Raw genomic sequence first — 17,379 nt, 5'->3', positions numbered from 1 at the left:
TTGTGCAATAAAAGCTAAATTGTTTCCTCACCATGGTGCAAAAGAAAAACACCAATGAGAGGCTGGGTTTTTAATTACTCCCTTCCCCCACTTAACTCTGCTTCTAACATTCCCCAAACGAGAGCTCTGTGTCCGGTTACAACACTGCTTTTGTTTCCGTTTGTACCTCTCTCTCCCTCTCCCTCTCTCTCTGCTTCAATCTGTGTATATCTTCTCTCTGGTCCACAGAATTGAGTGATGGTCATTGTGTCTATAATTGCACAAACACACGCACGCACGCACGCACGCACGCACACACACACACACACACACACACACACACACACACACACACACACACACACACACACACACACAGTTCAGCAAATAAAAGGAAACTCCAGGCTGGCAGCTCTCCTACACCTCCACCAACACTTAAGGTTCATGGGCAGAAGCACTTTAGAAAAGACTTAATTGAAGTCGCCCACAGAAATAATTGATTTGCTGCCTAGATCCACATACACAAAATGGCAACCTATCATATCTGCCCACTGGTCAATGTTCATGGATCTTCTCAGACAATTTAACAAACAAACACACTTTCTGTCATTATTCAAAGCAAACCACCTGGAAGCTTGGCTGTTTCAGGACAAAGGGAGTCTTAAAAGAGCTTAGTGAGATGATATAACGCTTTTGACAGTGTGTGTGTGTGTGTGTGTGTGTGTGTGTGTGTGTGTGCTGTGCTTTAATGGCCAGGGTTGTATGCCGTGAGATCAGGGATCTTTGTGAGTGCCAAAGGTATTTCTTTCTCGCGTTAACGTCTAATCTTGGCTTCAAGTCAGAGGTGGGGAAGCCTCCAGGATTGGCCTGGCTGTTGCTTTGTGGGTTGTTGGCTGCAGGCCCCACTTCTGCCCTCCAGCTTCCTTCAGGTTAAAGGCACCAGGCTCCACACAGCTGGCCTCTACAAAGCTTTCACAACCGTCCATTTTTTACATTTAAAAGGCAAAAGCTTTATTCTTCATTTATCCTCTTTAAAGCCTTCCTCTTTCATTTCATCAACTTTTATCTCCGCATTTCAAAAAGAAAAATTTACATTTCAAACCTGAGGATATTGTGGCTTGGGGAGCGGCCGTGGTGTTTGTGTTGTTTGATCAGGTTAAAAGACACCGATTCACATCCAATCATAAACTGCCATTGTTTTATATGCCTTCAGATTCCTTACCAAAGCCATATGTTGTGAGAGATAATTCAAAGCTACAGAACAGAGTCAGTGTAAACTGTGAAATGTAATCTTTGATTATCAAACATGTACCATAAATTAGTTAATTGTAGTTTTACAAAAGTTAGGACATGTTTGATAAGGCTGTGTCAACAGGACTGTCTTCACAGTAACCCATATTTCATGTTTTATTCATTACATTTTACCATGCTGAATCACACCCGAGAGAAGACAAAGACCTAATCATGACAAACTGCTTAGGTATCCATTTGTCCTAATTTAGATTATTCACACAAGCAACACTTGGATTGGGCCAAATATTATAATCTTTTATCTAGCGAGGAAACACTTTGGTCAGAATTGTTCATTATTTGTACTCTTATTTCCAATGTTTTTCCTGAAATTATCTTCTGCTTATCTAATTCAGGCTCTAATGTTACTGCCTCTAAAATTACAGGATCACTTTTCCCAAAACAGAAACCAATTTATCTCTGTACTGGGGTCTTGGAGAGGAAAATAATGTCCTCTTTCAGATCACTGTCTATTTCCACAACTGAAAAATGTATGACAGCATGCCACAGGATCTCTAATCACATCTCTGCTTATTTAGTTTGGTCTGGTCTTTTGTTTGCTGTGCCATTAGACTGAGGTTACTGCTTACTGAAGACAGATGGACAGACCTTGGTATTTATGACCTGATAAATACAAAATTGTGTGGTACATTAGCTTCTGGAGGAATACACATGAGTCCGTCTAACTGTATGTCTCCTTATACAGAAACATTGTATATTTAATTTTGCACAAGGTAATTAGAAAAGACAATCCGTAATCACATTTGCCTACCTACCACCATATCGTTTAAGTGAGACAGGGTGTTTTCTTTTTTTGCTTTTTAGAGAATTAAAGAATGCACGTAATCGTTTTTGTTTACTTGATTGTCAAAGCACTTTTACATACATTTTAAGAAGCACAATAAAAATAAATTGCATTTGATTTCTTATCAGTTTTTTACAAACACAATTCTATTGAAACATGGTTGAAAAAGCTTTGTTGATGGAGTCGTGTCAACAGCTAAAAGTGTACAGCACATTAATGTTGTTAGCAAAGAAAAGTCAGAAAAGACAAAAGCCTGGCCCTCTAAATGAACAAGTTTCGTATCACGCCCTTCAGTCAATACAAACAAAATGACACATACACTGGAAGGCTTCTGCTACTGGTCATCAGCCAAATATGCAGTACATCATGGTTACTAATCTTCATTTGATCATCTTGAAGAGTTTTACAGTACTGCACCAAGTGCCCAGCAATGTGTTCCTCATTAATGATTACACTATTCATAAACCTCATAATGGTATAGCAATGTCAATTTATGTCAATTTATGTCGAAAATGATGCCGACCTCCCCTGGTCTCTTTGGACCTTCTGGTAAAGCAATCAGGTGCTGAACAGCTGACAACCAGTAGCTGCCATTAGTAGTGATTGTAAACAATACCCAGGTAAGATGGCTGATGGTTAACCGATGAGCTATGAAGCAATTTTTGCCTCGATTGTATTATATCTATGTGATCAACATCTTAGATTTTGTGATTACGTTTCATGAAAAACTTAAGCATGTAGTTTCTTACCTGCACATTTTCTCTGAGGTCAGTAGCCTCCCTGAGGGGCTGGGTGGAAGCTCTGAAGAGCTCGTCCACTACTTTGATCCCTGTGGTCTTGGTGGTGGTGTACTCCCGGGCCTTCCTACCCTTCCTGACAGAAAGACCCCTCTTATGTGCCTTTCCTCCTCCCCGTCTGTTGGTGATGGCTACGTGGACAAACAGAGTGGTGTTGGGTAGGAACTCTCCCGTCAGAGATTGTAGAGGGACATGTCTATAGCCTGGCTGTAGGCACTCAAATGGGATGGTGTACTGGCCAATGAACTCATCTCCAATGTAATCGTCATCCAGCACCACAAAGCGCAGTACTGCAAGTTCCGGTAAATTGATCTGGAATTCAAAACTCTCATCAAAAATAGGGTTGTCACCATTCTGGGACACAGTCTTGGTTCTTTGCTCAGCACAGTCAGCTGGGATACCGTGGATCTCCACATATATGTAGGGCTCCACCACATCACCCTTAGCTGCGGAGCCGCGAGGCTTTGGCAGATTCTGCCCACTGATGATCTTGATGTGAAGAAGCTGAGCCGATACCCCTGGCAGCGAGTCCCGAGCATTGGCACTGAAGTAGGACACCTCTTCCCTCATGATGGCTGGACGCAAAACATACCCACAGTTGCCATTCTGCCTGAACCAACCTAGGTTAAGATCCATCATCAGGCCTGGCGTCTGGTAGTTCATGGCCACAATCTGGCAGCCACACTTCCAGAAATCCTGGGGATTCATGTTGCTGGCATCAATTCTCATAGGTGTGGGATATACCCTGGAGAGAAAGCGCTTGTTATAATAGACAAATTCCTCTGGGAACTCATTGGCAAACCTATTTGCATCTACCTCATTGAAGGAGCAAATCTCCCAGTATTTTTGGTCTCTCTTTGAGATCTCAAAGTCCCTAAACTGGACTGACTTGCAAAGAGATACAAGATCAGAGAGCTCCCGGCACAGTCTGAGTCTTCTGTAACCTAAGCCATTTAGCTGGTCCTTCTCATCAGCTCCCACTCTTCGAGACATTTCCAGACCCTCCTCCTCATCTGTCACATCACCCTCAGCGTCAGTACAATTGGGCAGAAGCCTCTTGCCCTTAATGAGGATTTTACCTTTAAGTTTCTCAGGGGAGGGTAGGTAGTTGTCCTCCTTGTTGGGGGGTTCAATGAACAGCTTGTCTCCAAGAATCTTCTTCATATGCTGTGCCATGACCCTTTGCTGGGGAATGCAGCAGTGGGTCACTAAGCAGAGAATCAGGGGATACTCAGAGCTCTCAAAAGCATACTGGTTTATGATATCCAGGACTTTAGAGAAAGCTAGATGTGAGGCGACAGAACTACCCACATACACCACTGGTTCATTATCAGGGCCGTCCCATACAATGACCTCAATGCTGCGACAGCCCATTCTTAGAGCTCGGATGTAGCTGCTGATGTCTGACGAACCCCAAAAATGATCTTCCAGAAGAGAGGCATTATGGGACGAGTTGATGTAGTAGTGGGACAGAGGCTGGGTCATATCCTGGCACACACGTTTGTGCTGGGGGTCAAAGATGTGGCATTCGGAGGAGAGGAGGTAGTGTGTAAAGCCATCAATGGTGAGGTAGGCCCTCTCCCTACCTTCAGCGGATGGCTCAAATTTCTGAACAATGTCTCTGCACATGTCCTCTGTTACACTTTCCACACCTTGCTCCACATCTACAAAAAGCATCAGATCTTTACTGTCCAGATACTCCTTGTTACTGGAGAACTGTACCAGTAGGAAGAAGATCTCTGGTCGTGTGCAGAGCTCACAGTAGGCCTCCACAAAGGTGTCCATGTTAATTGCCTCACCGTATTGGTCTTTAGATTTTTGGAGTTCCTTGAACTTCAGCTCTATCCTCGACTCTTTCATTCCAGGGTTGAGCCCCTTAATTATCTGGGTGGCCCTAAACAGGTCTATGTGTCCATCCTTTTCCATATCTGCTAGCTCAAACACTGAGCCAATCCAAGACGTTCGAAGACTCGGTTGGCTGGGTTCCACCATGTCCACGGTGTGCCGGCCATAAGACACCAGATACCTCAGGCCCATCACCCAGGTGCTGACAACATCTGCTGTACTGGCTACCAAATCTAAGGACTCATAGTTATCCCCATAGATGATTGAGAAGGCGCATTCATCAGGGAACTGATCTGAGAGACCATTGCTGCGCAGAACTGGGGTTTTCTTTCCCAAACGGACCTCCTTAATGCCCTTGATCTCCAGTTTTGCCTTCTCTGAATCTTTCTTGGATGGCTCCCAACGGAGCCAGTGCATGTCTGGATCAAGCAGGAAGTAACGGTTGTACATGCGTGAGTTGGAGCGCACTTTCTTCATCTCACAACCCTCCATCATGAAGGCCATGCAAGCAGCTGTGCTGTTGATCTTGCGGTCACTTGGCATTGAGCTGAAGGACACCGTTTTCTTCCTCACCTGCCTCTGTTTGGAACAATCCTGGAAACAGAATGGGGTGGGGAGGGTTGGGGTAGAGAAAGATTTCTTGGTTACACATTGTGTATGATCTATATCTTTGTATAGTGTATCTGAACAGTAGTGAACACTACAGTGAAATTATAATGTATAGAAGAGGAGAAAGGAGACAAAGACTGAGTTAGTCATTTCATCACAGAGTGGCTCTACACCTAGATAAATATATGCACATTTAATCCTAAAAGAAAATTCCTAAATCTAAACACAAGCAGTTATGATGCTAAAATGTATAGGGACATAATATACCATTCCCATAAGTAAACTGTATTGAGCTGCTGAATGCATAAACATGACAGATTATATTAACGAGTTGCCATTAAACACCCAGTTATCAAAAGCCTAATGGAAATCTTCTTTTTCTCCCCAGCAGTGAGCCATTTTATGGAGATGGGACACAGTGGTGGATGGGCATGATGAGGGGTCTTCTTTGACATTTCAATGGCATAAAAACATCTTTACTTTTTGTAACATATTAATGCCAATAACCTCAGAGATAATTATATGTTAATTTAAAATGCACATCTCCTTGTCTAATTATTCAGCTCATGTTTTAAATTGCACAACTTCATGTGAAGGCAGAGTAACTTCTGGGGTGTTCCCTTGAGACAGAGCTTAATATACTGTAATGGATGAGGTCTGTTTCTTTTAAAACAGGGCTGCTTGCTGTAATGATAGGGTACATAACTGTACAAAAACAATGTTGGCTTGGCTCAAGTCACAATGGTTTAATCTCTCAAACAAATTTAAGGGCTTTCAAATACGTTTCAAGTTACATTATAACTGCAAATGAGATGTGGTTAATTATTCATCCTGTGGGCAACCTCTCATAAATACATTTCTTGCCAACCAGCTCTGCAACCAAGGCAAAAGCCAAACATGTGAAAATACTAAAACAGATGCATCACACACCACCTGCCATGGCATGGCTGAACTTTGCAGCTTTTAGGTTGTGAGCCTAGCTGGCAGAAAGCAGACAGACGGAACTGCCCTATTTCTACACAAGGCTGTGGTTAGCTAGATAGCCTGAATGCAGATGGCCTGGTTAAGGGCTTGGAAAATAGGCTTGCTGAATAATGCATACCACATAGAACAGTACAGCAAAACTAAAGCAATCCACAAATTACTGTTACATATTTAAAAATCAAGGCACAAAGCCTTTGAGACTGTCTTTGTTGAAACTCAAAAAGAGAACAGATCTTCTTCAAAAACAACTTCAGGAAAACATCTAGTTGCACAGTCACGTGGTGATGCTTGATTACTTGCAAAACCTCCAATGTGGTGTGGTGGAGTGAGACCTCTGCTCGCAGGAGGCCGCGGACCTCTCGCTCTTTCGCTGTTGTTTGAGCAACAAAGTCACGCTAACAAAAATCAGCTGGATCCGGCTTACAATGAAAAAGTATTTAATAATTCACAAATGCTAAAAAAACAGTTACAAACTGAATTACACTGTCGACAGTAAGGAATCGCGAAACCGAGTTCAAACACTCCCCCCACCCAACCGGCCAACAAACGCCAGTTTACAGTAAAGAAGATCGCCAAGAACTGAATAACGTCTCTTCGAACAATGGTTTTATACCCAAAAGTCAGTGGTTTACAATCAAAATCTAGTAACAACTTCAGTGCCTGGCTAAAATTCAATTGTCTCCTCCTGGCCTCAGACAATGCTCTCCATTGGTCCATATGATGATCCTGGTAATGTCCATTGGTCCACCTCCTCGTAAAAGCTCCGTCCATCCGACCCCCCGCTTGACCACCGTCCTGTCTCCCGTGGCGCCGATTCACCTCCGACTCATCTCATCTCCATAAATGGTCATGAAAAACTCTGAAACTCTCGCCCTTCCTCTCCTTGCCCTCTCTCTACTCTAAACAGTCAACTACTATACTTCTAGTCTAATACATTCAATTGATTAAGATTGTGTGGTTTAACACTTTTGTAAGTAATATATGCTACACTTATACTATCCTTTACAAGTGAATATACTGTAAAGCTATTATACATTACATAAGTGAATATTTTGTGAACATGATATTTTATACTTTCTTTAGGTGTGCTTTAAATCAAACTATTGTACTTCTAAACTTAAATTCCTCACAGTGGTCTAATCTTAGTTTTCCTCCTTGTTACATGGATGTTGATTGTTTTTTAGTTTGAAGAAAGAAAAGCTAGAAAGGACAGAGGACCCCAGGGCTACAGAGGAGTGATAATGTCTTCCCTCCAGGACAGCGACTGCCTATACAGGTCTGATGGATCTCCCCTGAGCATGGTTCAACTTTAGTCCCAGTGAAATCCCTCAGGACCATCTATCTTCTACCTGACGGTCCGAGCCAAATGACAGCCGGCACCTCATCACGATTAATGAGCACCACTTGATGCAAAGCCGAAGATATGACATGATCATCGCTCTTGTTTTACGACCTCTATGTCTTTAACCTGCACTTAAGTACTCAATATCATATTTTACAAATCAGTAATCTGTAAAAGAGATTCTTGAATCATTCTTTAATGTGGTTGCAAATACCTTTTGGACATTCTAGTCACTGGTCTGACACTAGATGGTGTGTTGTGGCCCAACGATGCTGGGACCACCCAGGTCATAAGGGTTGCTTACTATGTTAAAATACAGTTATTCAGGCTTTTATTTTTCTCTCCCTCAATAAAGTATTTGCATGCAATTGTTGTGAGAGCCTATGTCAAGACGCCCAGGCACATGGTATTGCATGTGCCCTTGCCAAGACTGTGAGGGTAAGGAAGGGAATTGTTGGTTCAGCTGGAGGATAACACAACTCCAACTCTTACACAGAGGTACCTTGGAGTGTAAAGAACTTGTCAACCAATTCTCATGAGAGGCAGACAGACCACCGCATTGATGGTAATCTTATCGTTGTCTCATTTTGTCATGCTCTTGATTCCTCCAATAAATCATCCGCCTCCAACACATCATAGTGCTTGTGGAGGAAGATAAATCTGGAGGCCGTAATCAAGAGATCACATTTCAACCTAAATGTCCTGCTGTTTTATTTCACTAGCCTGCTTTTTTTCACCTCATATGAGAGAAAACTACAAGTTAACAACTCAAGCCTATTTTTAAAAGCAGTCCCAAAACACAGTTGGTCTCTCGTCTGGTTTGCTCTTCTGCCGTTTGCAAAAATCAGTCAGATGGACGTCTACATTGACTAGGGTATTGGGGATATGTGAAGAGAGCTCTGTGAGACAGAAAGCAGACTGAGCAAGTGGCAAGAGGGAGAGATCTGTTCTTGTCTGGTTGTTTCCAGGCCTTCTTTAGGGAAGTGCTGTAGCCACAGAGGGTCAAAGAGTGCAAGGGGTAATCTTGTGTCTCATTAACATGCTGTTTCAATTGGCTGGACAGCGAGGTAGGATGACATACTGCTCAGCTCCAGCCTCTCAATCAAAACCAAGTAGGCAAAATGTGTCTGTTAGGGGTTATTTCACACACAAATGAAATTTGATTATATTTATGGAATTTTAATGCAAAATCATAAGGCTGGTGATCTAGAGGTAAATGACAAATCACTTGTCTGGGTAATGATATGTGTGTTGTGGATGTATAGTGTATGCTTAAAAACAAATGTCTGGGCCAAAATAGAGAAACAAAAAAAACCAAAATCATTTTAAATCATAATTTTGTGAAAATGGCCTTCCAACAATTCTTTTATTTCTGCCTCTGTATTTTCCTACATGTTTTCCTACATGTTTTTTCCCTTGATTGGCTGCGCTTCTGTTGCACTCTCTCACAGCCCCTGGGGTCTTTCCTGGTAAAGATGTCAGTATTTTGTGAGTGTGTGTGTGTGTGTGTGTGTGTGTGTGTAGATGAGTGTGTGTGTGTAGATGTGAGTGCGCGCGTGCGTGCTTAAGTGCTTCTGGCTTGGCTGCCTGTTGCTGAAGTGATGTGGGGGTATTTCGGTAGTCCTCCACACCTCCCCCATGCCCTCTCCTGTGGTGACGCTGGTCGCCCCAGGCTGGGTCAAACACTCCCTGATGGAAGGGTGAAGCAGCCGGGCGTGGGGCAGGCTGTGAGACGAGTCCCCCCCAACATCATCTTTTGTCAAACCCTGATGCTGGGCGCCATAAGCAGTACAACGTGGTGAACTTCACACTTGTGAGCATCTCTGAGTTTAGGAGACTAAAGGGATGTGATAAATTATAGTAGGCTACCCACTGTAATTTTAGGTTATTATTACTTACAATGTTAGCAATATTTTATTGTCACCCCGAGGAAAGTTCGAGTATATCCATTTTTAGGGGCAGAACACAGTGAGCCTATTTAGACTTGATATTGACTTGGACTTGCAAAACAATGACCAGGGAGGCAATTAATGCAAGATGAGCTCTCAGGTTGCCTGTTACACGGCAGTGCCCCACTGAGTGGAGTATTCCAAAATAATAACTCTTTAAAATCGTACTGCAGGGAACAATTGACAAGATATTTTAAAAGAAAATCCTATCTTTGTGTAATTCTATAATCATTATCTTTCCAATGTTATGTTTATAGCATCTCATCATCTAAAACTAATGCACATATGGTTGGCTTTCCTATACTCCCCGGTCTGCTGTGTGTCCTGGAATGCAGCACTATCAAAACTAATGCTGCTTCATCTCCGGAGGGTGTGTATGTTTGTGTGGGTGCAACACAAGCACCCCAACAAATACCCCCAAGGGCTTCCTCTGCTGCCTGATCGCTTGTTGTGTCAGAAAGCACAAGCAAAACTAACTACTACGTTCTCTCTCTCAGACTGAAAAATGCAATATTGTACTGAGCTGCTGAACCTGTTTTTGAACACATGGAGGATTGATCGCTCTCCTAGAGGTCTTCCTGTGGGAGCCAGGACATACTGCTTCTTTCACTACCCACTGGCCCACTTCCCCCCCATCCCACCAAACCTCAAACCATCCCACCTCGTCGTCACGGCTCGGCTGGCTGGCTGCCACTCGCTACTCCTGGTCCTATCATATCGTATCTCATCTCCAAAAAGGAGTCTGCAGAAAGTAGTCAGGCACGGCTCAGTTCCTCTTGCCCACAGAGCTACTGTGTCATTTGTGTGTGTGTGCAATGTGAATCAGTGAATAAGGCAAAAGGGGAGCGTGGGTAATGGAGAATGCAGACAGAGCATGCGGAGCAGAGCCCACTTGATGACGTGCTCTACGAGATGTGAGTCACAGTATGTGTGTTGCGTTTGCCTGGATGTTTGATGGGGGATAGGATCAATGTCTATACACATATAAAACACCCTGACAGACAAATAGTCACAGCTATGCCACATTACACATGAAATGCACATATTAACATGTCAAACACTAAGAAATCCAACACACACAGACACCACAAAGACACCCGGTTTCTGCGTTTTGACAGTAAAGCGTTACCGTCAAGGAGCCCTGTGTTAATTTGTGTAACTAATTACTTTTTCCATTTCTGATATTACAGTCAAGGAAAGAAAATCTTCTCCTCTAATTATCAGATTGAAGATTTTCATGATAGTAGCTGTCGATCTTGTAAGTGTTGCCTGTCTGTATGAAAAATTAAGCAATAATGTCTACGGGTTAAATTATTTTCACCATTCATTGTTAGAACTATTAAAAAGCAAATGCAGAATGTGTATGCATTCAGTATACCTTCAGTAGCTAGCATAGCATAGAAAAGCTAACACAAGTTAATGAAGTTTTAAAGTACTCTGTAAATGTTGGCTCGACAGGTTTTTATGTTGTATATCGAACGTATATCTCCTTCCAACCTCTCCAGGTAACGAGTATCAATATTAAGACAATCTCTAACGAATGAATTACAGTCTATGGAGCACAGTCGGTCAGTTGTCGGACTCTGGTCAGAGCTGGCCGATGTGATTGGCTAGTCTGCGCTCGAGGAGCGGGACTTAGCGAAGGGTCAATTGGTAGCCAAAGGCAACCTGGCGAGTGTTATTGTCAAGCACTGCTATTTCAATGTTTAAAATGTGCTATTTCTTTATTTAGGTGTTTTCCTTGAATCCTCTCAAACATTTTGGCTTTCCAAAATGTTACATGCGACAAAAGAGACAATGCAACAAGTGATGAAAGAGGAATGAATTACTGCACAAGCTAAATAAACAAGTGGGGGTGATCTGACAATTATGTGTATTTTCTTGTTTTGGAACATTCCCAACATCGTTCCCTGCAGAGGCGCTAGACATGAAGACCCAAAGAGTTTGGCCTTTTGGCTGGAAGGATATCACAGCTCAGTAAGGCTCAGTGTGCTTGGATGAGGTAGGTGGGAGGTCATCGTCAGAACACCTCCCTTCCTTCCCTTCCTCAAGTCTGGGCTGCCCACCACTACCCCAAGGCACCACACATCCAACATCCAAGATGCTTACACAAACTGACATCTGAATCCTGCCACAGCTTAGGGGAGACATAATTCCGCCTCTGACAGACTCTACTCTAAATCTGAGAGGAAAGAGTCATCCATAGAGAGAGAATGAAGAGAGAGAGAGAGAGAGAGAGAGAGAGAGAGAGAGAGAGAGAGAGAGAGAGAGGTAAAGTGGATGTATGCTAAGATTGTGTGTGCATGAAAGAGAGATAGAAGGAGCAATTGACAGAAATTGAGAGCAAGTTTAATGAGCTTAATGCTAATTTAATTTGTTAAGATGTTTTTGCGATGCTGTGCAACCTCACTGCCAATAAAGCAAATGAAATCAAATTGGAAAACTAAATTCTAATAGGGCGGGAAAAGAGAGAGAAGGAGAGGGATGCAGAGACAAATACAATATTTTGCCTCTGCAACATGGCATTGTTTTCTGTCATGCTCATAAAGCACCTCTGAATTGAAGACAGATTTTGGAAATAGGAGGCGAGGGACGGATGGAGAGAATAAAGAGAGACAGATGAGGGAAAGAGAGTCAGGGGGAGAGAGAAGTGGGGCCTGTCACCATTTGTCACACTAATCTCTCATGTGGGCGGCTGCTTCAATTCTCACGGTACCTTCAGCCGCACATCATGCAACTCATCGCAGAATCTTTGTGCAAGTTTCGCAGAACGCAAACATAATGTGTGAATAGGCGAGAAAATCGAAGGTCTGAGAGGGGACGGGAGAATCCCTTACGTTTGTCCCAGTGCACGAATGGATACACATTTTCATCCAGGTGGTCCATTGTGAACACCGTAACCTTGAATTTAAAGCCCTGGTTCTGTTGTTAAAACGCTTCCCGTGCACGGATAATAAGTGGAATTCCCTGAGAGAACTCTGAAAAAGCTAAAGAGCACCAAGCAGTCTCACTAATTACCGGCCCACAGAGAGAGTGGAAGTCAATGCTATTGAGCTCTGGAACCACAGAAAAAAAGCACCAAGTTTCCGCAGTCCTGCTGATAATTCAGTCACACAGCATTTGTGTTTAGGAGTCCATTTATACACACTGGTCATGCGATCACACAAGCCATTCAGTATGGCACGTCTACAAGTTTGGTCATGAATTCAATCGCACTTTTCGAGTTCACCGCAGATTCGAATGCGCACCAATGTTGAGCTCTCTTGTGGCTCCTCCATCACACCGAACTCGTTCTCCCCAGCTGCTTTCCTCATGCTTTCCATCGTCTGCCATCCCCAACGGGGCCAATTATTTCCTGCAGAACCTATTGCATAAGCTCAGTTCAGGTGAGTTTGAGCGTGTTCATGTGGGCATGCTAGTTGCTAAGCATGAGGGGGACAGGCAGACAGGCAGACAGACAGAGGCTCTTTTTTTTTACAGGGTCAAGTCACATCCACTTCAAGATTTCCTCACTGTCAACTTCCTGTCTAGTCAGTCTGTGGTCATCCTCTTCGGTAGGCAAGGTGTCCGCTGTCAATCTCAGCTCCCAGTCACTCTTAGTTATTGTGCGTCTGTCAGGTCTTGTCGGTAATTCTGTAGAAGCTGTGTGAAATAATAACAGAATAATCCTCATATATGGGGGCAGGGGGAGACACAGGAAGAGGTTTGTTTGTCCCGGGATTCCCTTACAGTCTCCGGCTGAATGTAGTCTCCACTGTTAGCTGTTTGAAGGTTGTTTTATCAGCTCATATTAATGATTTCTATGTCACACCTCCTCCATTGACTTTGCCAACTTTGTGACCCCATTCAGCAACTGTGTCTGAGCGTTCCGGAACAGAATCTGCCAAGATTGCAGGGTTCAATTCTCACTGGAGACACCCATACATCTGCAAATTCATGCACCCATGGCACCGTGGGGAACTTTGGATAAAACTGTTATACATAAAATGGCACACTGGTGCACACAAAACCTTTAACTCCTAAAGCATCCAAAGGTTTTCGCTACTTAAAGCTGCACCTGGGACCTTTGCACATCAGTGTTTTAATCTGTGAGAGTGACAGTGATAACAAGTAGTTTGAATATGTTGAAATAACTTTAATCTTTTAATACAGAAGGCAGAAAAGTGCCAAGAGAGGTCTGGTGATTAGCGCTAGCTTCTGTATAGGAATTAGTTTAGCATTCTTGTTTTGAGGCATGGATTAGTTACTTCCTGTTCACGGAAACAACTATTAAAACAATTTCATTTTATCCGGAGTAACAAGCTGAGCCTATGCTGTCTCAGTTAGGAATAGGATGCTCTGGACGACACAATAGCCAAGTGCTATGGGCGCATACCACATGAGAAGGAGATGGAGAAGAAGGAGAAGAGCAGTATGCTGACTACAGAGCCAAAGCTGCCGTTGCAGGTGAAGAAGTTTTTCACAGAATCAGAGACATATGCAATACATGTTTCTTTGATATACTTTACTAGAAAGAATGAATTAACATTTGAAGAGTCCAAACTGTTTTGTGTTGTGATGTCAGTTAGATTTGGTTAGGTCAGAGTTATAGAATATTAAATCTTTGCTCACTACATCTTTGTCTTTCTTACCCTCAGGTGTGCGACGGCAGGTTCTGAACTTCTTTTTTAAACACAAAAATGCAAAATCATCAGAAGCAGGTATCCATATCATGCATACTTATATATAAAGGCATGAAATGCCCGAACAAATAATCTAAACATTTCTAATAAAAGGAATAGTATGCTCTTATCAGTTATGTCCGTTTGAACATCATACATGAGGCTTTGATGATTGTTTTCCATAAACAAAAGACTAATTGAATTTCACAGCACATGGATAACTGTGTATCCTTCCAACACAAATGAAAGTCAATAAAATTTGAGATGCAGGCTTTTTATCCAACAACAGCCTAGCTGTGTGCCAAGTCCCTCACAGCTAGCTCTACTGGAGGCACTCATCGACTCCTATCAGATATAACTATGTTTAATACTCCCTCGTGGTCTGCATTGCTTTAATTAAACAGTGTTGTCGGATCTCAAAGCATTCCTCTCATTACATTCATTACCACAGTGTTTTCTCATTTCCCCACCGGAGCTTTGGCTGTGTTTGCCAAAGATGTGGAGGGTGTGGAGTGTGACATTAAAGTGTGTTTGCCCAACACCCGATGATGAGCTACGAAAGGATAGTAGTTAGCACAGGAGCGCTCGTCATCAGCCCTCCAGTTTCTCTGTGTTGCTTGTCCTTCCACTCTCTCACTGTTGTTTGCTCTCCCACTTTGTCCTTTTCACTGTCACTCAATCTTTGTGTCTCTTGGTTCCTGAATTATTTCATTTTTTGTGTTTTACTCTCTCTGTCTCTTTCTCTCATATCTATCTATCTATCTATCTATCTATACATATAGATAGATAGATAGATAGATAGATAGATAGATAGATAGATAGATAGATAGATAGATAGATAGCGCCAATAAAGAGATAAGATTGATACTGGAAAACAATTAAGGTAAGACTAGCGGTGCGCTGAATGTTTCTACCTTGTGGAAAATGATCTATCACTTGCTCAATAACATCTGACAGAGGCAGCGCTCACATTGAATCGTCTGCCTGAGCTTCGGGCGCAGCAAAATGGGAAGCCAGAGAAATTCTTATGGGTATATGCACACACACACACACACACACACACACACACACACACACACACACACACACACACACACACACAGTGTCTGTATCTATGTAAGACTACAGCTCACTTTCAACAGGAAGAGAGAATGTTGCAGTGGCTCTTATGTGCAACGCTACCAGATGTGGCCTTCCTCTGATCCACTTCCAACGAAACTTTTGCACGGGACGTCTCTGAAGCACCGACTATATACAGCCTGCGGTCCTCAGTGTTGCGGCGTGGCTGAGACTGACATGTTTATCACAGCCAGACAGCGGGGAGCTGAGGATGAGCAGGAGGCTGATGAACAACAAATGTCACCCTGCCAGTCCATGTGCCACACATCTCCGCGGCATTTACCCTCCACCTCAGACACAATGCTCGTATGAAATGACAGCCTGCCAAAAGATTAGAGGCAACTCTGAGAGAAAGAGGAAAATAAGAGAGATGTTATCTGTGCAGCCGAAAAAAAGGAGCAAAATGTGTTGTTGTTTTTTAAAGCCCCAGAAACATCAAGTGCTATTGAAAGCGTCAATACGGGATTTGCAAGTCTGAGCATGAAGGCTCCATGACTATAAATGAAACCATTGCAGGACAACGAGGCCACAAGTTTCCCGAAGCTCAATCGTTGTCTCTCGCACTGTGTGCCCCGGCATCCTCAGTACTTCAGTCCCGACAATGCGGCCGCACCGGCATAACCTTGACTGCCGTCTGCAATGCAGCGAATGGCTAGGAGAGAGAAGTGCCCCCGCCTGCCACCAGAGAGCTGTGCTGCTGCAGTACAGGACACCTCTGCTACACTCCCCCCCCCCCCCCTCCTCCAGCCTCCCTACATCCCATCTCGCTTTTTTCCCACCTCTCCTCTACTCCCTGAACGGCACCAAAGAGTGGGGGAGATAAAAGGGGGGAGAAGCATCCTGCACTGTCCTCTGACAGATGTGCATTGTGGTGTTCATGGATCACCACACAAACGTATACATTTATACACACACACACACACACACACACACACACACACACACACACACACAGACAACCACCACAGTCTGTCCTTGACAGCAGTTCAGTGTTTGTCTCCATCCCTTTTGAGGTACACATCGAAGAGGAATCCACAAAGGGAAAAAACAACGAGATATGTAATCGATCTTCCCTTCTAGACCTCCTCACGTACACTTACATAGACACACACACACACACACACACACACACACACACACACACACACACACACACTGCTGCTTCATTGTAAAAACCCACACATTTTTGTCGAGGTACACACCTGCCTCCAGGTGCAGCACACTCACTCTCCGACCGCCCACCATGTGTGTATTTTAAACATCCAGAGCTGAGAAGCTATTTAGACGCTGGTGTGGAGAAAGAGATGAGGGAGGCTAAAATTGGCAAGTGTTCAGTGAAGTCCAGTCACCTGTGTAGGTGCGGAGGCCTCTGTGTGGGTAGAGGAGCAGGCGAGCTTACTATAGCACAGCACACACAGAGCCTTTGGTAAAGGCTATTGTTTTCTTCCAAACCCCCGTCTCTGCTCAGCGTTTGGCAAAAATAAGACTACATCTCCGAGCAGGCTTTGATCAATGATGCATTTTCTCTCTGACACATTCCACGCCTGCGTCCCTGAAGCCCACTCAACTCTATAAATAATCCCCGTGAGCCTGATCCTTGGCTGGGCTCCTTCTGTCTCGTCAAGAGGCTGGCAAACCAACTCATGGACTGTTCCATTAGGGAGAAGAAAACAACTGTGGTTTGGTATTTGCACCCCGCTTCTCTTTGATCTGCAGGATGATGAGCCTTCTTCCACAGCTCCTTCCCCGAGGTTCTCTATTAGATAATCATTCTCCTTTGCACTTAATTGGTTAAGAACACTTGGACTGTGCCTTAACTCTAAAATGTTATCTGTTACCAGTTATAAGTTCTATTTTATACTACGTTAAACTTCTATCTAACTGCATTTCACCGGGAAATGTACGTTTTACTCATTAACACTATTTAAGATACAAAATAATTGTGATATATAAACCCACAATAAGCCTGTAAAACACGACAACCAACAATATAGGAAAT

General features: G+C 43.4%; 1 protein-coding gene across 1 annotated transcript in view; it reads right to left on the bottom strand.

The window, feature by feature from the left end:
• Window positions 1-17,379, bottom strand: part of stat5a (signal transducer and activator of transcription 5a) — an 87,851-nt gene that overhangs the window by 20,483 nt on the left and 49,989 nt on the right. Inside the window, 1 exon segment of the mRNA XM_068719070.1 lies at window positions 2,824-5,310. Coding sequence (XP_068575171.1) covers window positions 2,824-5,310 — 2,487 coding nt within the window.

Source organism: Cebidichthys violaceus, unplaced genomic scaffold (genome assembly GCF_023349555.1).
Source record: "Cebidichthys violaceus isolate CVI_PGR_0920_01 unplaced genomic scaffold, fCebVio1.0.p SCAF_23, whole genome shotgun sequence".
Lineage (NCBI taxonomy): Eukaryota > Metazoa > Chordata > Actinopteri > Perciformes > Stichaeidae > Cebidichthys > Cebidichthys violaceus.
This window is presented reverse-complemented; position numbering and strand designations above follow the sequence as displayed.